The 20,990-nt window shown below is 41.0% G+C and overlaps 3 protein-coding genes across 4 annotated transcripts in view; all 3 read left to right on the forward strand.

Moving 5' to 3' along the window:
- The first annotated feature begins 171 nt into the window (after window positions 1-171).
- On the forward strand, window positions 172-16,166 carry EXOSC3 (exosome component 3). 2 transcript variants are annotated; one of them, XM_051618422.1, is made up of 4 exons: window positions 172-599; window positions 686-835; window positions 1,706-1,857; window positions 15,987-16,166. In XM_051618422.1, exons 1-4 carry the CDS (start codon window positions 327-329, stop codon window positions 16,003-16,005), a joined length of 594 nt encoding a protein of 197 aa, XP_051474382.1. In that variant the 5' UTR covers window positions 172-326; the 3' UTR covers window positions 16,006-16,166. The 2 variants fall into 2 exon arrangements, with proteins under 2 accessions (XP_051474382.1, XP_051474381.1); XM_051618421.1 differs by lacking the exon at window positions 15,987-16,166 and adding an exon at window positions 3,321-3,612 and having other exon boundaries at window positions 179-599.
- Window positions 10,375-20,990, forward strand: part of TSPAN14 (tetraspanin 14) — a 54,963-nt gene continuing 44,347 nt past the window's right edge. The window contains exon 1 of the mRNA XM_051618420.1: window positions 10,375-10,519. The gene's annotated coding sequence lies outside the window, so the exon portion shown is untranslated. The remainder of the gene's footprint in view (window positions 10,520-20,990) is intronic.
- PRXL2A (peroxiredoxin like 2A) lies at window positions 13,206-20,692 on the forward strand. Its single transcript, XM_051618423.1, has 6 exons — window positions 13,206-13,311; window positions 15,987-16,166; window positions 16,521-16,612; window positions 18,841-18,981; window positions 19,887-20,051; window positions 20,208-20,692. The coding sequence occupies exons 1-6, from the start codon at window positions 13,302-13,304 to the stop codon at window positions 20,304-20,306; spliced, it is 687 nt and encodes a 228-aa protein (XP_051474383.1). The 5' UTR covers window positions 13,206-13,301; the 3' UTR covers window positions 20,307-20,692.

Genomic DNA, 20,990 nt, shown 5'->3' on the forward strand with positions numbered 1-20,990 from the left:
TTGCATGAACACCGTGTCTCCCTAGCAGAAATGAAGGGTTGCGGGAGGAAGCCTTTCCAGCATGGAAGCCCGCACCGGAGGAGTGCAGCAAGCGGGCGGCAATCCCGGCTGTAGATGGGTAAGGAGCTGGCTGCAGTGCTTCCCGTGTCATCCGCTCGGGTGGAACACGCACGGCAGCAGGGCGCCTGCGGGCGGGCGGCAGCGCAGCAGCCGTTCCCGGGGGCGGCTCCGGGCCCTTCCGGCGCGCCCGGGGAGGAGCCGCGGCAGCCCCGCCCGGCCGCTCCCGCGCATGCGCAGCGGCTCCGGCGGCCGTTCCGCTTCCGGCGATGGCGGCGGGTCGCGGTGTGGCGGCCGAGGCCTGCGTCGGGCAGGTGGTGCTTCCCGGGGACCTGCTTCTCCTGCCCGCCCACCCCGACGAGGACGGCGAGCGGCTGCGGCTGGGCGCCGGCGTGGCTCCGCGGGGCCGGCTGCTCTGCGGGCCGGGCCTGCGGCGGGGCGCGGCCGGGCTGCTGGTGACCAAGTGCGGGCTGCTGCGGCACCGCGCGGCGGGCGGCGCGGCGGCGGGAGGCGCCTACTGGGTGGACTCGCAGCAGAAGCGGGTGAGGGCGGGGAGGGACGCGTGGGGGCCCCTGTCCTGTCCTGTCCGCGCTTGCCTGACCCTTTTGCCCACCGCTCCCGTTCGCAGTATGTTCCGGTGAAGGGCGACCACGTCATCGGGATAGTGACGGGCAAAGCGGGAGATGTGTTCAAGCTGGACGTGGGGGGGAGCGAGCAGGCCTCGCTGTCCTACTTGGCCTTCGAAGGCGCCACGAAGAGGAACAGGCCCAACGTGCAGGTAACGCGCTTGTTTGCTGGTGGGGGTGCTGTGGCCGTTTCGTTTGGTGGTGCTTCTGTTACATGTTCGTGGTTCTTTTTAGTGGAAGCTGTTTTCATAAGCCACACCTAAGAGGGGGGAATGGAGGCTCACTTGCAATAGTTTTGCTGTGTCCCTCCTTGGAGGCCGTTTCATGATTAGGCTCTGGGCTTTGAGGTGTGTGAGAAGGTGGCACTACAGCTGTCAGGTGGTGGGCTCTTGTTGCTGTTTAACTTGCCCAGGAGATTGCAAGCTGTAGATGCAGCTTGTGAGTCAAGTGCATCTATGGGGGCACTCTGAAGCTAAGGGTTTTTTGTAAAACAATCTTTTACACTGTCTAATACTGGTGAGAAGTGGATTTTTAATGACACTGTTTATAAACAGTTGTGCACATGCATGCCACAGCTGCTGCATTCATCTGGAATGTCATCAGCAGAATGTAAAAATGGACTGTAAAGAGAAACAAAATAAGTTTGTGTGTTTTTTGTTTTTGTTGTCCTGATCAAGGATTATAAGAGCAGGTTGCTTGGACTTAAAGTTCCGTTCAAGTCTGAAGAAAGAGGAATTAATGATTCGTGTTAAAAAGAAAAGAGGAATAATTTAATGAAATAAAATTCCATACTTTTATTCTATCTTTAAAATGGTAGTAGTGATATGAAATAATTTATAGAAGAAGTTGCTTTTGGTAGAAGAGAAAATGAAATTCCTGTTAGACCAGTTTATTTTTCTGTCACCAATGTTTTAAAACTATTCTGTTGCCTTATGCAAGTATTTTCATCAGCTGAGTATTTCTTGCAAATGTGCCAGATGATCTTTTCCACTACTTTTCCTTTTTGACACTGCTGTCTTTAGGTGGGAGATCTTATTTATGGTCAGTTCCTTGTAGCAAATAAAGACATGGAACCAGAGATGGTCTGCATAGACAGCAGTGGAAGATCAAGTGGAATGGGAATAATTGGACAAGATGGCTTCCTCTTTAAAGTTTCCTTAGGCCTAATAAGAAAGTAAGTACTGATAAGAGTATGTAGTCACTCTCACATGTAATATAATGAATAGGAGTCACACAACTATTTTCTATGAGCAGTGTGTATAATTTGGTAATCAGTGTGTGTAATTCTTTTAGAGCATTTATACCACTTTTACTGAAGATAATATGGATATTGACCTAGAAAGAGCAGTTTTCTTACCCCTTTGAGAGATTTAGGTGCTCTTTTGTAGGTGTTGTGTGACATATTTAAAAAAGTGATGTGGTTGCCAAGGCAGTGGGGAAAATAAAACTCTTGATCTGGGGAAATCAAACATTCAAACTAGAGTTTCAGGTATGTACTTACTACCTTGGAGTTCACAAATTGGAAATGCTTACTCTCATTTTTCTGCATAACGTTATAGCAGGTGATGTAAATTTGGCTGACAGCTCATCAAAGGGATGTTGCAACATTAATACACTATATTCTGCTTTGCAAAGAATAAGAAAGTGCATTGAAGTAAGCATACAGACAAAAAATATTTGAGGTTTTCATTTAAAACTGACAAGTCAGTCCAGGAACCATTTTGTGAGCTTTTAAATGTAGTGTGAACTTTCGAGTTACACTGATAGAAATGCATGGTTTTTGTGACTATCCAAGAATACCAGATTATATAGATAAATGGTAGTCAAGCTTTGTTTTTGTTTTTGGGTGGGGTTTCTTGTTTAGTTTTTTATGGAAAAACAATCTGGAGATGCAGAGCAGCTATTTCCTACCTTATTTTTTGAGTAATGATTTGTCTGGTTTACATGTCCCATGAGATGTCACTATGAACAGGTGGAGGTTTTTTACTTTATTCTGCTTGTGTTCCAAATTTTGTCTTTATGCAAGTGAAGAAATATCATTATGTTACAAGTAAATTGCTAAATCCTGATGTGTTCTTCTATGAGAAAGCCTGTTGAAGTTTGATTTAATTCTAGGTTTATGACAGTTTTCTTTATACTTTCATTTTCCAGTATGTTGTCACTTAAAAACATATTACTGTATTTACTACTGTTAATATTGTCACCTGAAGGAAAAGGAAAGCTATGTTTTAAAAGACATCTTTAACTCTGTTGTCAAATTTATAACTAGTACTTTAAAAATATCACTTGGTCAAATTATATAGTTTTAGAATTGATTAAATCAGAGTTGTTACAAAAGTATCAATTCAGTTAAAATTTGTCAGCTATTACTACTTAATCTAATTCGAAAAAAAACCCCAAACAACTAAATGAGTGCCTTTTTTAGGTGTATATGTTTTATATGAGAGGAGAATTAAAAATCTGATTCTGTATTGCTCCTTTGGATGCATATGCAACTTGATCATCTTGGCTATTGGTGTCGCTGTAGTAGCTCCCTAACACTAGTGCTGCAGTTTAGTTAGTGAGAGGTAGTAATGCAATGTCGAGAGAATGTGAGCATTTACTTCTTCCTCTGACTTTTTAAAATCTTATTTACAGACTCTTGGCTCCCAAATGTGAAATAATTCAGGAGCTGTCACAATTGTACCCGTTTGAGCTGGTGCTGGGAATGAATGGAAGAATATGGGTTAAAGCAAAAACAGTTCAACAGACTTTAATTATAGTAAATATTTTGGAAGCCTGTGAATACATGACTGCAGAGCAGAGAAAACAAGCTCTTGCCAAATTATCAAGGAATTGATATAAGAAAACCTTGAGTATTTGAGATGACTGCAGAGTGTTTTGGTTATTTTTGTATTCAGATTTATATTAAAAGCCATTTTTAATGATGTGTTAGACTTCTGTTATTCAATTCCCTTCTGTATCTACTCAGCTTGTTTTGTCTTGTTTAGGAACTCTCGTTTTACTGACTTGTGATTATCAAACTTTGTCTTTATGAATTTTCTGACTGATGTGGAGACAGTTTATAAAAGATTCTATTAGCTCAGAGTTTTGAGGTGTAACTACTTAACTATATGAAAACTGGTATAATTGTAAACTGCATATATTTGCTTTTTTAATCATAAATATTAAAATTTCAAACAATACACAGTAACTTGATATAGCAGAAAGTAATCCTGCATGTCATTCCTTCTAGTCAGGTGCTCTATTTTTACAGTGACAAAATGTGATTATTTAATGTTTTACAGAATTCAGGAATAGAAATGCAGGTGGAGAATACCAGAAAATAATTACAGGGTGTAATATAAATTAATTATAGGGTGCTTAAGGCAGATGATCAGATAACACCCCACAAATGGTCACAGTGACTTTCCCACTTTCCATAAAAGAACCTGCCTAGTAGTCTTAAGGAAGTGGTGATTAAGGCATAATTTGCATATGAACATTCAGGAAGCTCGATGGCTCACTGGAGGTAAAAAGGTTAATTCCAAGTGGAAGCAAAATTCTTACTTATTCTGTGTTTAATCCAAAGTTTAGCCTGTGGGATTTGCTGATACTGTTTTCTTTGGCATCTCTCACCTAGAAATTGCTTCCATTCAGATCCACTTCTCTGACTCATCTTTAATATGCTTACCTAGGGCTTCCCCCGATTCAATAACACAACTTGTGGTTTTCATATGAGTCTAATGGGTACAGTTTGAGTTTCACTGGCCTCCCTGTTGAGCATTTAGGATATTGCTAATCTGGCTTGTGCATTTTTAGTAATTTTTGTTTTCTGCCTGTGTTCTCCCAGCTGAGGAGACTTTAATTCACATCTCATAAATTCTTTAGGCCTGTAATTTCTCTTACTATGCATGGAAAGCTGTATTTTAATAAGGATTTTGCTAACTCTGCTTTTCTCTAGCATTTTTTTCAACTTTAACTAGAGTCCCTGCAGGTTTTCTGTTATTAGAACAATGGCTGGCATAAGCAGAAAAGCACTTGCCAGATCATTTCAGGGTGCTACTTTGTTTTCTGTGATTATTCTTGGCTCATAATAGTAAAACCACAGGAATGGGGAATGATGTGGATGGTTTCCTGAAGAGTTGTGGCTTGAAAGGCAATTAGTCTTACCACTCCCCCTTTTACCTGTGTAAGCAACCTCCCTTTTCTCCTTGTGAGATAGATGAACACTCCCTTGTTTAAAAACGCTGTTTTGGTGGTGCAGCATAGCAAATGACACTGAAAGTTTTCAACATCCTCAGTACCCTATTTCCCACTGCCCAACTGCTTGTCACTTAAATATAACCTTAGTTAAATCAAAAGCTGGAAACAATAGGTATTAAAACTGTTTGGTTTTAGTTTAACAAACTTGTGTACCCACAAAGTATTAGTTTTACCCTGTTCAAAATCATCAGTATGCATTGCACTTAAATTTGTTAGCCAATTTACACAGTGGCAAAAATGACAGTGGATGTGAGCAAAATGGGTGTGGGGAAAAATGTCCAAAAGCAAATACATTTAAACACATTACTGAAAGGCAGCAATACTAATTGAGGTATCTTTATTTATGTGGAGAAAATAATCTCATTCCTTAATAGCTTTGACAAGCTTTATCTAAAAATCTTCAAGATTATGTTGTCTGAGCTTTGAGGTCTGGCTTGGTGACTGAACCACTATTGCCAAAGAGTGACATAGATTATCACTTGGTTCTAGGAAGAAAAACTGGTCATGAATTAATTATGAATTTAGCTGGAAATGTTACAGGAAGTCCTTCACATTGCCCTGAAGGGCACATAAACGCATCTGTTCAGGAAATGGAACTTGCAGAAGTGATGCCATTGACTTGATATGTACCTTGCTTAGTAAATATCTTTCTGTTGTGATCATCTGCATGATGTGTGTGTAAGTCATTATTTAGATGCATGAATTTCAGATACTAGGTGATTGTGCATTGGGTGCTTGATTACATTGCTTTTCTTTCAGGTGGTCGTGAAAGTTTAGAGGTAAAGATTGTAGATATCAATGTGGACACAGTCTGTATCCACAGAGATGAGCCCAACCCCTTAGCAGAAGAGGTAATGGAATTTTTCTCTCAGATTTTAAGTATTAAGAGTCGCTCATCTACTATTGGAGGAGTGTATATTAGAGAAAGCCTAGTTCCTATCCTTAGTGATGGAACAAATCCTTCTGACTAATAGGTCACCTCTCAGGTTTATATAATTATATAAAATATATTTGCACTGTTTTTTTTCTAGCTACATACAAACAACTTGGTGAGATGTTATTTGAGTATAGAAACAAGGTGCTTTAAACACCTTGTAGGACACTGTTTTGTTGTAGTAACACAAGCGGCCTTGTCCTTACTAATGACATGTATAGACTGCAAGATGTATAGCTACTATTGAGTTTTCTAGTAAGGAATTGAACATGTCAATTTTGCCCAACAGCTTGAAAGAGAAATAGCCTAGTGTGGGAAATAGTTCTTCTTCCCCACATAAGTCTAAACAAACCTAGAAACCTAGACTCCTAGAAACTTGTTGAGTGCCTGGATTTTAATAGAAATGAAGTCTCAGGTGTGGATGATAACAAAGACCACTGCAGAGTTACTGTTTTCCTCTGTCCTGATCTCACAGAAGTGCAGTTGCTGCCTTTTTGGTGCTATCAGTTTGGGTATTTTGGGATGTTCAAGAGCCTGTTTTTGTTTACAAAGCCACTCTTCTAGTGGTTTGATTTGTCATTATAAGTAACTTTTTACTAGGCCTCAGTGTCCTACCAAGTATGAGAAAAACACAATGAATAGGGTAACAGTGTAGGTAACACTGCAGTAAGCAGGCCAAATAAAAAATTGGCCATGGAGATTATTGAAGAGAGAAGGACAAGCAGAAAGACTAACGAGATCATCCTCTCTTTCCAAATGCTTTGGTTGCATTGTTGTAAATTGTAGGCATTTCTTTGATTCAGTGTTTATTAGGCTGTTGACTGAAGTTTTCTATCAGCATCTGTATACCTGTTAAAAAGACTTGGTAAATCTGTCTTCCTGCTCTTGTCCAGATGGAGGATGTTTCATCAATCTGCTTGGTGTTCCACTGTGAACCACTCAGGTTGGTTAAAGTATTTCGGAAGACCTGTAGGTCTGCTGGTTTCTTTAGTGACTACTGCACCCTGATCTTGAGATAAACCTAAGATCCTGTGTCCAGGCTGTCTATACCTTTTATTTCCTTAGAATCAGGATGATGTCTAAACACCACCACATGAGCACGTATCTCATTGCTGTACAGCCTCCAGAGAGGAGATGGCATTTGCCTTGTCTAGCTGAAACCTGTGTCAGTCAGCATCTGTGTGGATATGCCTTTTGAAGCACATGGGTGAAAAGTTCAAGCTATATTTTTGTATATCTGCATCCAATCTAATTGTCTTAGAGTCAAAAAGCTTCATTAGTCTGGAAATCCTACAGACATGGGGCCTAGATCCTGCCTTGGCCCACCACTGTATCCTTGTTGCTTTTGAGGTCTCCTGTTTCCTGATGGAAAATACAGTTTTATATAAGCCATTTGTCTAACAATGCCTTTGTTCTAAAGCTGATCTATAGAAGCATGATCTGACAAGAAATATAAATATTTCTGAAATAAGACACTGCTTTGTCATTCAGTGTGTAAATTGGAAGTTTTGCAATTCTAGATCATGTTTTAGCAGAGGTGCTGATACAGTGCTAACTGGGTGACTTCTGCACAGACATGTTAGGAAAATTTAATTAACTGATACACAAGCAGTTTGCAGAATTATATTCTTCATTCAGTTTAGCTGCTACAAAATCTGAATTATGAAAGCAGGAAGAAAAGGGCTTGATGTGCTTAAGAGCACTATTCTAAACCTGAGAACTAGAAGATTGTATTTCAGTGTATGTTGCTCTGTGAAATGTGTGTGTTAGGGACTTGATTTTTTTTTTTTTTAACAGGAAAAATGTGAGTAACATCTGAATAGGTGTATGGAAAAGCTAAGCTATTATATACCAATCATAATATGAGTTTATCAAAAGGTAAAAACAAACCAAATAACTAATTCCCATTCAACATCTGTACCAAAATCTCGCTGCCTTTCTAAAGCCATGAAGGCAAAGGTCAGCTAATAAGGACAAAGTAATTGTTGCTGCAGCTCCATTTATGCAACAGTTGCTTTTTTGGGGAAAGCAAGATTTTCTGGAGACATTGTTGGAGAAGGTTAAAGTCTGGTATTTTCATGACACCATTTTTCTTTGAGTTCTTTGTCTAGCACAACTGTGTTGCATTCAAGGGGTTTCACTGTGCTGTAAAGTAGTAAGATGTTCTTGGATGGAATCCAGATGTATGGACTCAGATATTTCTGCATTTTTACTTTTTACAATAGGGACAGTCAAGTCAGAGTCACTTCCTGTGATTAACTGCTCTATTGTTCTTGCCTGGTGCCTCGTCATGGATGCCTACACAGAGCAAAGAATAAATAAAAAGATGTTTTCATCTTGTGATAGGTTGGCTTTGTTTCCTCAGGCATACTTGCTATCTTTGAATTGTGAAGGCCAGCTGACATTGTTAGGGGTGTAACGTGCAGAAGTTCCATTAAGAAATTTTTTTTTGTTTTGCATGCTTATTATGGCAACTAAAATAATGGAGCTGCAATTCTACTGTTGCCAAATGTTGACAGGTGGAGCCACAACCATTATAAAATTCAGAAGAAAGGAATGTTGACAGCCTGTAGAAATTAGGGTTTTAATTACATCATGATGGCTGACTAAAATTATCAGTATATTTTTGTCAATGTTTTTCTGAAGATTGCTCTAAGTGGCAAAGATGCATATATTCTAATGCTGATTGCATTTCAGAAATAGTGAGACACTTCAGCATATGAAGTTGGGTGCTGACAGAGACCCTTACCACACTGGTTAAGGATAACAAGTAGAGATGTTATTTGGTTTCATGTATTTCCAAGGGAAAATAAGCAGCCCTAAACCCTGCAGTCCTTCCAGATTCACCAACTCTTCAAGTAGCCCAGTAATGCTCCTTCTGCCATGAAGATTCCGTTAGTTATTTTTTTTTTAATTGCTGATAAGTCTGAGTGACTAGTACTTTTTTACAGTCTGACTTCTAAAAGTACATACACAGAAATTTTTGAGCAAAAAGATCCAAAATCTCTTCCCTGTTCACTAAGTGACATGATGCAATGGGGCTCTCCAGCAAAGCTGCTGCTGGGTGTTGTGTCCTGTAGCAGTGCAGGGGTGCCAGGTGCTCCTGTAGAAGCAGGGCAGCTGGACAGGGAATACCCAAGCTCTGGGAAGTAGTGTGGTCTTGTACTCAAAGGGCCTGGAGTGCCCTTTGAGAGTTATGTGCTCAGCCTACCTGCTGGGGTGCCCAGGCAGGCTTCCAAATGATGTTTGCTTGTGCATCACAGCACATGTGATGCTGCTGTTGCTTCCAGTTAGGGGAGGACTTGTTTTGTGGTGAGATTCCTGAAAAAAAACCAAGCTCTGCACTGAAGATTAACAGAAAAGTGCATGTAAAGAGGTAAACTGAGTGGGTCTAACCAGAATGGCTGGTGACTCCTAGTTGAGAAATAAGAAAGGCCATTTGGTCTAGCTAAGGTTGGGACATGCTGAAGAGCAGTGGCTCTCAACTGTTGGGAATGTAGACTGTCCTATACAATTAAAAGAGGTTATGTTCATCCTCCTGAGCTGCTGTTTGTGCGACTGTCTGTGTTGTCATTGCTACTACCTTTTGTTGCTTTTTTTTGGCATTGCAAGTACTGGGTTAACTGATCCGAGGAAACAGTTTCAAGGTAGTTAAGACAAGTCCTCTGAGTTTCTGGCTGGAGTGGTGCCTAATGACTGGGAGCAACTGAAGGGTGTGTTGGTTCAATGAAGTTCTGACATGTTACTGGCTGGCTTATCTGAGCAAGTAAATTCTTGAACATAATATGTATGTAAGCATTTTAAGTGCCCCATTAATCAGACTACTTGAATGATAATCCCTCTACCTTCTTGGATTTCAGTAGTTTCGAGGTTTTTTTGCCTTAAACATATTTATGCGGTGTTATGTTAGACATATTTCTTTACTCTCTTTGCTGAGCCATAAACTAAAAAAATCCTAGTGGGGGGGAAAATGGGTCCTGGGAGGGATTCGTTCCAATCCCTCACAGCCGGGATAATCCGTGTTGAGCCCAGCGCAGAGCCCTGGGGCCTCTAGTGCGAAGGGCACCCGCGCTGCCAGGCGCTGCAAGGGGCGCTGATCCCGCTGCGCGGCGAGGCGCGGTGCCTGCGCGGAGGGCGCTGGGGGCGGTGCCTGCGCACCGCACGTGTCTTACGCCGCCGCAGCGCCCGCAGCGACAGAGCGGCTGTGCGGGGCGGCAGCGTGAGTGCGGGCTCTGGGGCGGCTGTGCGGGGCGGCAGCGTGAGTGCGGGCTCTGGGGCGGCTGTGCGGGGCGGGGTGGGTGGGATGGGGCGGTGGGTGCCGGCGCGGCTGGGGCCGGGCTGTCCCCGCGCTGCCACCGGGCCTGCGCCCTGTCCCCGCCCGCTGCTGCCCCGGCCTGCCCGGCGCTTCTCGCCATCGCCGCTCGTCGACCTTGTCCCGGCTGCGGTGCCTGGCGGCGGGGCCGGCCCTGCCAGCGCGGCGAGGAGGAGGAGGCGATCACTGACTTGTGAGAAACGAGGGTCTGGGGCGGCCGTGCAGGGCAGGTGTGAGAGGTCTTGCGGGGTGAGGGCTCCTCCCGCCCCGCGCTGAACGACCCTAGTGGCCTTTTGGGTGGTTGCCCTCGCATCAGTGGTTTGCAGCTTCCCCCGATGTTTTGAGGTCTGGAGTTCTGCTTATGCCTGTCCTTGTGATTTAATATTGTGATTGATCCTTGCTTTCTTACCTAACTTAACCTGGGTGTAGGTAGGGACACCAAGATTAGTGAAAGACTGGTCCATGCTTTGTTTCTTGTGTCGTTCCTAATGTGTTGGTTTGGTCTTGGGTGCCACTGCACTACTCAGGCTTCGGAAACCCACTGAATGCACCTTCAGGCTGGTTGAAGTACTAGTGCGGGATCCTCCCAGCCTTCTCCTCTAGAACCACACAGGCAATCTGCCCATCCGACCTTGTTTATAGCAGACAACAGAAAGAGTAAACTAGGTTGTGAGGAAATGTTTCTCAGCTGGGCGTATCTACTGACACTAATGTGTTACAGCCCAATTTATACATAGAACCACCCCTTCTGCATAGGTAGGAGTTGAAACTTAGATATATCATCTTGTATTTTTGCTTTTAGTAATGAATAATTTTGCTGTTACAAATGGTGTAATGTAATGAATATGAAAGTTAAAATAGAAGCATGGCCTAAAAATCCAAAAAGGTGGAAAGATAATTCCTAATTAAAGCTTGAATCTGCAGGAGTTATGTCTGGGTTAGAACAGGAGGGACCACTTGCTGCCTAGCAGGTTGCTGTGTTTTTGGTGAACACTGATTTGCATTATTAGTGGGTCTGTTGGTATTCCTTTTCTTCCTCCACCTTGGCAGACTGCCACAGCATGCAGCTTTCCTGCTCTGGATCCCCAACAGTGAGCATAGCCTGTAGTCTCCCCAGTAGTACTTTTTGCAGTTTTGTGCTCCAGTGTTTCCTCCCGTCTGCATGGTATCTCCATTTTGCTGACTGAACAGAGACTAGTTTTCCCATACATGTATCTAGCTGCCTGTTCCCTCTGAATACAGCTAGAGAGTTGGAAGACTTCCAGAGTATTATGCCAGAGCTCTTTGCTCTGCCTTGATCAGAAGAAAAGGGCTATTGAGATGTTTGGTTTCTTTAAAACATTCTCAGAATGGGGGAGGTTATTTCGTCTAGCAACTATCTTTCAAAGCAAGCTGTATGGTTTGCTTGCTTGACACAGCAACTTTCTCTTCAGCTAAAAGCCAAGCACAGTGTTGTACTGAATTCAGCAACGAAACATGTACACACAGTCTGGGAAGTAACCTGAAAAGATGATTGTTAGTCTTGACACAAGGAATAGTTTGTTACAGGAACTTGACAGTGGTTAAAAGAAAATAAAAAATCCCTAGTGTTGTGAATTTTACTCACACTCAAGCCATCAGAATTGTTAGTAGGTTTCTTTGTGCATTGATTTTGGCATTGAAGGGACAATTCAACTTGGAAGTGACCTCTGAAGTTTCTCCAGTCAAATCCCCACTTATAGCATGGCTGATTTTCAAGATTGTTTAGGATGATGTAGTTTGTAATTCTTAATGGTATTTAAAGGCTCATGAAATCTTGAGGAGCATGTTAGCAGGTTATGGTGAATTGTAAATTTTTTTTAATAGGGAGTTACAGGATTCATTTCAGGCAGAATGTCTCATAAAAATAATCAGCTTACATTTGGGTTGTGCAAGATGTGACAAAGCTCTGAAGTATTTTTAGATTCAATATGGAATGTCTTGGGGAAGTTGGGAGTGGGAGAAAAGGGAAAAATAATGGTCAAAGCCATTTCATTCTAGGGTATATGTGCTAGTGCAGTCCAGTTTATGAGTGTCCACTGAGTTTTTCCACTTTTGCTCAGCTGTCTTCTTAGGAAGAATGTTAGTAAATCTGTATGCTAGCCCGAGTTTTATTGGCAATTTGAAAACACAGCATTCCCAGTTTTTTTATGACACAGATGCTTTGGGTCCTGTTTACACTGCTAAAGTAAATGTTTAAGGATAGCTATCCTCTTAATGACAATTTTTTCTCTGGTTGTGGGTGGGAGGAAAATGAGACATCTAGAAAACCAGGTTTTAAGGGCTCTTCTTGACACAAAGACCATCAGCTGGCACTTATGACAGGATTAAGACTAAGCTTGTTTAAATTCTGGTTAGCTGAGTACTGACAGATCATAAAATAACTATTATCTTGGAGATCTCTTGTGGTCACAACAAAATCACACAAAAGGATGTTTTTCCATTTTTCTTTGGCCTCTCCTCTCTGTAAAGAGAAGTACTAGTTCCTTTCTGAAGATTTTAGCAGAGTTGTGAGCTTGTAGACCTGATAGTTACAGAGAAAATTAAGCTCTTTAGCCAAGGAATGCTGACACTAAAGCACGTTATCTAGCAGCGAAACACTGGGTTAATTCACCAGTACAACATTTTTATTCAAGCTTTTTTCTAACATTGTGCATTTTGATGGATTTTTAATAATTTCCAGGGTTGTTTGTAGTGTTTTGGAACACAGTGTACGGGGGGGTGTTAGAATAGGCAGAAACAGGGAAAATATTACTTGTGAAAATGCACAGCTCTGCAGAAAGCACAGTTCAGTACGCAGATCTTAAAGTTTAGTGCTGTGTTCCCAGCTTCAGATAAGCTTTCTGTACTTCCCTGTCCCCACTCACCCACCCTGTTAAAACAATCTTGCCATGGATTGGACAGCTGTTCTTTCGTAACCACTGCAGTGACTGTGGCACGTATTGCTCAAAGGCTCTGAGAGCCCAGTCCTGGCCGCAAGGCAAAGGCTCTGGAGCTGGACTCCTGCCTAGTCCTGCCCACTTGCCACCCGTGGCAGCAGTTTTCCTTCTCTCCTGCCTGAGCTCGCTGTCGGGGCGAGCTGGTGGTGGCTGATGCTCGTGCAGGCTGTATGGGTTCTGGTGAGTGTGTGCACCTAAATGTTACAGGCTTATGGGATGCTCAGATGTTTCTTCTCTTCGTGGATTATGGTTTATGGAACGCTTTGTTGTATCTTCTTATTCTGGATTGTTGTTTAAAAGCTCAGAGTTTGATCACAAAGCAATAACGTTTGTATTTTAAGGTGGGGTGGACAGTTGTGAAGTGTTTCTGAGCTTCAGATTTCCTTAATAAGCAGCAGCTAAACAGAAGTGAGCTGCTAGTTGCAAACATTCAGCTGTTTTCTATTTAATCTCTTCACTTGGAGTTCAGTGACAGAGATGTGTCAGGGCTCAGCCTGTCTTGTTACCAAATATTTTAATAATCCTGGCTGTTGTTTCCCGTACATTATTTTTCAAAGTGGCCCACTATGGTGTTCACATAGCAGGGGAGGAATTTTGGTATCATCATGTAGAGCTGCTTCTTCCATTCCTCTATTTATTTAAATAGCAAAAGATTTGCATATTTGAATAGTGATATTTTTTTTTGTCACTGACTGAAGACCAATTAAACTGAAGAGGAGTGTTGACTAAACTTAATAATGTCTTCTCTCTCAGCTGCAAGTGAGTAGAAGTTGGCTTTTAACTATACTAATAATGCTAACAATAATAATAATGCTAATAAAAATAAAAAGCTATATGAGAACCACTTATTAATCAGTTGCCACAAATATGGCAACATGTTTGTACAAAAATGACATGCACAAGGGATTAATACTTGGTTCCCCTCCCCCCCCCCCCCGCCTTTTAACTAAGAATTTAGAGAAAAACAGTTCTTGACCAAAAAGCAGTCAAGGCCAAAGAACAGCTGGATAAGCCGATGCTGGGAGGGAGGGAGCAGGGCTAATAGCCTTTTGGGTATGCTACAGAGATGTTAAGACTTACTCAAGGATATTGTTGCATTACAGCAGTATGTTTTGAGTCACATTTTGGGGGTCAGGATGGTCTCTGATATGAGTCAGAGGCAGATATTTAAAAATTGTCATTACAGTATGACTTTGTTTGAAAAAAGTAAGTAGAAAAAGCAGATACGGTCAAGGAAGGTTTCCCTTGCTTAGAAATAAGTGGTGAAATGGGGTAGAATCTGTTCTCTTGTCTGTGTTATATTTGTGTAAACTGGCCTTGTTTCCTGCTCGGAATCATGGATTACTTATGTTTCTAGATACTGCAAAACTGTCTTCCTTGGAACCCAGTATGCTGTTAAAAGAACAAAGCCACTTTTTTTTTTTTTTTCACATTTTTTCTAGCTATTTTTGTAGGTAGGCAGTTGGCTGTATTTGTTTGTCAGTAGTATTCTGGAGCTAGTTTTAGGAAAGAGACTGTCTCCCAGAAAATTCTGGCCACCATAGCTCTGACACAAAAGTGAGGAACTACTTCTAGTTCTTACTTTGGGAATCCTGGCAGCAGCTAGCTGCGGGAATAAAGATTACATTATAGTTTTTTCCAGTTACGGTTCAAAAAGCTAATATTTTGCTGTACTTATGAGGGTGCAAAAAACCTCCTATACAAAAATATATACAGATGCCAGAATTTACCAAAACAGTCTATCAGGGCGTAGGTTTTTGCAGATGGCTCTGAAAAAAAATTGACCTTCATATTGTGCAATACTAATGCTGGGTGACTGCAGATCTACAGCCCTTTGTAACACATAACTGCTGTGATGTTAAGTTTACAGTGACTTCTTACATTGCCAGAATTTCGGTGACTGTTGTACCAGTTATTGCTCAGAGCTGGATCTGGATTGCTGTCCATGAGGGATGGCTAAGTGTGGTTTCCTGCATTGTCAGAACTGATACTGCTTCATTGCAAGGTGTCTGTCAGCCCTTTCCAGGCTTGTGAAACCTGCAGGATTGTGTTGTGGTGGGGTTTGTGGATGGATGGTAGTTAGACAAAATTGCCACCAAACTAGAGTTGTTGGTAACAACAAGCAGTGTTTGTATTTTAAAACTCAAGCTAGCATATGTAATAGCTTCCATTGCAATGTTATCAGTTCTCACTGATGGGTGTGAGTTTAAGTTGTTTGTTCCTGATGTTGTTTCTGCTTTAGCAAGAGTGGGAATTGATTAGCATATAAGAGGTACTGTCCAGGGCATGTTTGTAATGTTGTATCGCTCTGTCTAATAAAATGGTTGCAAGTCTACATACTTCTGTCTGCAAACATGACTGATGAGCTCTAATTTTGGCTTGGTGCCTGCTTTAGTTTTAGTCTGGAACTGTAAGGAATAGGAAAGGTTACCACATATAGATTACTTTTCTTTAAGTCTTCGGTGGTGTGTTTGTAAAATTCACTGTTTAGTATAGATTAGTTTGGGGGAAACCCATTTAATCTACAGACTTCTCTTTTTAAAAATAAATCACTGTCTTAGTGTAATAATTCAAGTTACTGGCTAACATAGAGGTCATCTTGTTAGAGGTTCTTTATTACACACATATACTTCAATCATCCTTTACCCCAGTGCATCTAAGTATTTTGTTAATAGTTTCTACGTAGGTCAGGTGCAGAACTGGAATGTAATCTAATTCTAAAACCCTGTTCAGTATGTTAATAATTATACCATAAAAATACCCATAAGCTTTTAGTTGTTGTTTTAATCCAGTTCCTCCTCATCTGGCATCATTGATGTTGATCGCTAGAGCAGTTTTCTTCTTTCTCTTTCCAGAAATGTCCTTCCTGCCTGAGTTTGGGATCTTCACCATGGGCATGTGGTCTTTTGGTCTAGGAGCCATCGGTGCAGCTGTGACAGGGATTGTCCTTGCTAACACTGACTTATTTTTGTCCAAGCCAGAAAAGGCTACACTGGAGTTTTTAGAGGAGATAGAGCTAAAAACTTTAGGAACAGGTAAGATTTTGGATGTTTCAGCTCACGCTATTTGATAATTGGGCTTTTATAAGAACTTTGGTTCCTCAGATGGAAGAGTTTTTCTTGGTCTGTCCTAGTTATAACACATACTTGGGTGTTCTTGTAAACAGGTAAATCTGCTGGAGGAAAAGCAACCAAAAATGGTATTTCTGGATGAAACATGACATACTTCTAAGAATCAATAAAGCAATAATCCTCTGTTATACATATAGAAGTGTTTTCTGATTGAATGTGGAATTCTCTGCAGTGCTTTGTGTTGGTCCTTAAAGCATTAATCATTATAGACAAGAACGGTTGCTATTATTGTTGATGTTGTTTCTCTTGTATAAACAGAACAAAGAACATTCAAAGCAGGTGAACTCTGGAAGAAGAATGGTGCAGTTATCATGGCTGTGCGAAGACCTGGATGATTTTTGTGCAGAGAGGTACTTGCAGAGGGGTTGGGGATTAATTAGGAAGAGTTGAACTCTACTTGCATACATTAACTTTAAATAAAGAGAGGGGATGACTAGGATAGTCACCAATACATCTAAGGTATCTGAAAGGTCTTGTTTCCTAGCCCAAACTGGTTGCCAGTTATCAGCATACTTAGTTTTCTTTGCAGCTGGTTCGTATAGTCTAGGTCCTGAGCATTATTCCTTCTGAAGGTGATAGTTACATGATTTTTACTAGCCCATGGTAATTAGAAAGAGAAATTACACCAAGTCCATTCAGTAATGAGTCTTATGAGCTAGTTGTATTCCATATGTCCAAAATATATCTCTGTGAGCCAGGCAGTCTCTGGTCAAAAGCAGTCAAAGACTGGACTGGCAGAAAGCCATCAGATAAAACTCCATCAAAAAAGAGATGTGCGTAAGAGATGTTCTGCATGCTGAAAGTGAGGCAGAAAAGTAAGGAGTCTGAAGACAAGGAGTTACTCTTTCATAACAAAGTGGGTTGGGAAACAAAATTTGATCCTTAGCAAGCTGGCATTAGGTTCCTTGGGTGGAGGTGGGAGGAGATAGTTAAAATAAGATTTAAATGTACCGTGTGCCTGGGAACAGTCATTATTTGCACCATGGCCATTATTTTTCTCATAGCTATGGGGCAAAATAGCTATTACGCTGTAACTCACTACTCTGTAACAAGAAGTAATTAATATGCCTTAAGATCCCTTAATTAAGGGATTTGCTCCCATCAGTAGTAACTGCTTAAGTATGTGTAGAATTCATGGCAGGTTAAACATTAAAGGACTTTGCTCTCTGAGCAGGTGTAGTGTAGGCAGGAGGAGAGTGCAACTGCGTACCTGACTCTGTGTCTTTTGCACACAGTCAGACAGGAATTCATTATTTATTTATTTTTTTCATGCTAACTTCCCAAGTAGAAATGAAGAGCCCAGCTCAAATAATTGTGGGGCTTTGTTTCTTTCAGAAAAAAAATGAGGAGAGAGAAACTTAATTTTCTAATGCTTATTTTTTGGATCAAAACTTCAATTTTTTTGTTTGTTTGTTTGTTTTGCTGGTTATGAGAGTTTTGAACTATATAAAAAATTCCAGACAATTGTTATTAACCCCCATTTTAGGAAGATCATAAGGCATTTTGTTGAAGGAAAATAGAAAATAATTACCAGACCTCTAAGAACAGAAAAGAGGGAATGATGTAACAAGTGTAGGCTATGATCCTTTAACTCTCATGCTCACTACTTAGTGTTTGCTTGTGATGCTGATTCATCCTCTTTCATTTCCTCTGAAAAGACTGTAATAAACAGAAAAACTGCCCTTGACCTATCACCTACTGATGCCTTTCTCTAGTGTCTTTTCTACTCTCTGTTCACACCTATCTGTCTTCTACTTGATACTCAGTAAATTCTAGGTGTCCTGCAAGCCTTTGAGTTAAGGTGTTTTGGTTAGGTTGCTGAGCGGGTGTTCATGTAAACTCTCAATTTTTTCAAGTGTGGAGTTCTTCGTGTGAGTTAAGTCCAGTAAAAATAGCCTTTCTCCATTTGAAATGAGAAGAAACATTTGCAGTGTGCACTCTGATCTGTTGTGGGAAACCTCAGAGGTCTTTGTACAAACAGTGGGAGCTGGGATTCCTCCAGTGAGAAAATAAACGTGGCAGAAGAGTGGTGACACCTTACAGTCTTACACACCACATTGCCTCTGAGATACTGATGGTGAATGAAGGGATTCCCTGATTATTTTCACCGGGTGGTCTAGGAAGGAGAGTGCATCTTCATTTTGTTTCTTACTTTGGACTTGTATGGCCTGCTCCTGCACATGGTCCTCAAAATACTTTGCAAAAGGCCTGATAATGGTGTATTCGTAGTTGGAAGAAAGGATTGGAAATTCTGGCCTGGGGAAGTTAAGTATCTTTTCACTGTTCTGTAAACATTTTAGAAGATAGTTGAAGCCCTAAGCTTGGAGTTAACAAAATGTTTTCTCCAGGATTTTTATATTCAGTAAATGCTCAAAAAATCTCCTTCCTCCATACTAAATGAAGACAGCTTTAGTAAACGTAGTGAAGACTTGCCTAGGATTAGAGTTAGCTTAAATATCTGTTTCTTTTGCACCTCAAGCTAGAATTTACTTATGTTTCTGACATTTGTGAAATTTAAGGTGAAGCTTTCCAACCTCTGTTTACTGCCTGAAATGTTTGGGTTTTTTTCCTTTCTTAGGAGGCTTCTGAGCTCTCCTCTCTGCAACCTCAGCTATCCAAGCTGGGTGTCCCTCTCTTTGCTGTTGTGAAAGAGAAGATAGGGACTGAAGTGGAGGATTTTCAGCATTATTTCAAAGGAGAAATCTTTCTGGATGAAAAGGTATAGTCAAATCTGTGTTCTTTTGTTAAAAAACAAGCTTATGAATGTCCTCTTTGCAGAGCTTGTATAAGTAATATAGATAGAACGTGGTCTAAATGAAAAAGGATTTAGTAGCATGGTAGTTTAAGAAGTTAATTAGCTTTGCTTTTCTCTATATATATCCTGCTCAGCTTACGAACTGCTCTGTAGCTATGCACTGATAACATGTTGCAGGATTATTCCTTCCCTCACCTGTAACAGTATGGCCATTAATACTTGTTTCTTTTTTTCACTGGCTGTATGAATTGCTGATGTTTATATGATACATTAAGGCCTGAAGGTGACAAACATAATTTATAATTTACAGGCCAAATTGCAGTGATGTGGCTTGTCCCAGTACACTGGCACGTGCTGTATTGCCAGTAACTACAGCCCTGCTTACTCCCTTAACCCAGAAGATGCATTTAGAAATCATTTAGCTTCTGAAGGAAGAAGAATACATAATGCTTGAACTAGAAGATACCTTAGTATTCCCTCCTCACTGTGCTTGCATGAAAGAATCAGGCTGATGTAAAAAAAAAAATAAATCTGATGGCTGATAGTTACAGGACTTGGCACTACTATTACATCTTTACCAGCATTTTTATTGCCATACTTAAAAAATAAGGAAAAAGATGTTTATCACAAAGCGCCTTTGTTGTCAGTAACGTGTATGTGGCAGTACCACTAGTTGGCTGTATGGAGGTAAATTGTCGTGCAGTGTGTGTTAAAGCCGTTAGTTAGGTTCAGCTTTTTAGCTCTGCCTGGTCAGGTTTTTTTGTGTTCTGACCTTACTTGGATACAGGGTTGCCTGGTTTCCTGAATTTCATTTGAAAGGAAAAGTCCTTTTCACTTGGTTTGCTGAGGTATTTTCTGTTTTCCTGCAGAAAAGCTTCTATGGTCCACGCAGACGAAAAATGATGCTGTCAGGCTTGTTCCGCCTTGGGGTCTGGCAAAATTTCTTCCGTGCTTGGAAAAGTGGATATAGTGGTAACCTGGAAGGAGAAGGTTTCACCCTGGGAGGAGTATATGTGATTGGGGCAGAAAGACAGGTACTGCAGGCTATCTAGGAGGCTTTTCTGTCTCCTGAGAGACGAAAAGTTTTTTGGTGTTGTTTTTTTGTTGTTGTTTTTTTTTTTCTGGAATTGTTCAGTTGATCTCCCCTGGGGAGACTAGTGTATGAATTTCTGTCCTTTGTCTTTGACTAGGGTGTTTTACTGGAGCATCGGGAGAAAGAATTCGGAGACAAAGTCAGCCTTCCATCTGTCCTTGAAGCTCTGGAGAAGATAGAACCACAAGCCTCCTAAGTGGAAAAATAGTTGCCCATGTTTCTGATCAGAGATTGAAGTGCAGAATGCATCTGTTTCTTGAACATGCGGTATAATGGCTTCTTAATTATTTTGTGATCAATGCAGAGGAAAGATTCTCTATTCAAACATAGTAGATGATGAAAATCCTCCTGAATTTGTTTTTGTTGCTTAGCAGCATTTCAGGTGGTCAGGATTACAACTGTTCTTTTGTGTTTGACTGTATTAATGAAAGGCTGGGTCTAAAATCTGACCTAGCCCTGATGTTTTCAGTCAGAGACAGTCAGTTGAGAGCCTGTCCGCCTAGGGGAGCAAAACTCTGCTAAGGCTGGAGTAATGGAGTATCTGCTAAGGTTGAATGGTAATAAAATTTTATGTAGATGAAATGCCTTTGCTTTTTCATTGATGTGTAAACATGTCTGTGTCTCTAGAAGACTAAATCCTGTCAGTCTAGATTATTCTGAGATCTGCATTCAAGACATGTCACTGTGTCTTCCAAGTAAGTTTCTTGTTAGTTAACTACTAGCGCTAGATCTTAAACTCTTTGTGTGAGTCCCTGCAAAGAAAACTGAAGACATCCAGTGTTCACTCCACAAGATAATTGTGGCATGAGGGCAAGTTCCTTCTTGTGTGTTACAAATCTAAATAAATAAGAAGGCAGATTAGGTGGAGTTTCCATTCTGA

Source organism: Apus apus, chromosome 4 (assembly GCF_020740795.1).
Source record: "Apus apus isolate bApuApu2 chromosome 4, bApuApu2.pri.cur, whole genome shotgun sequence".
NCBI lineage: Eukaryota > Metazoa > Chordata > Aves > Apodiformes > Apodidae > Apus > Apus apus.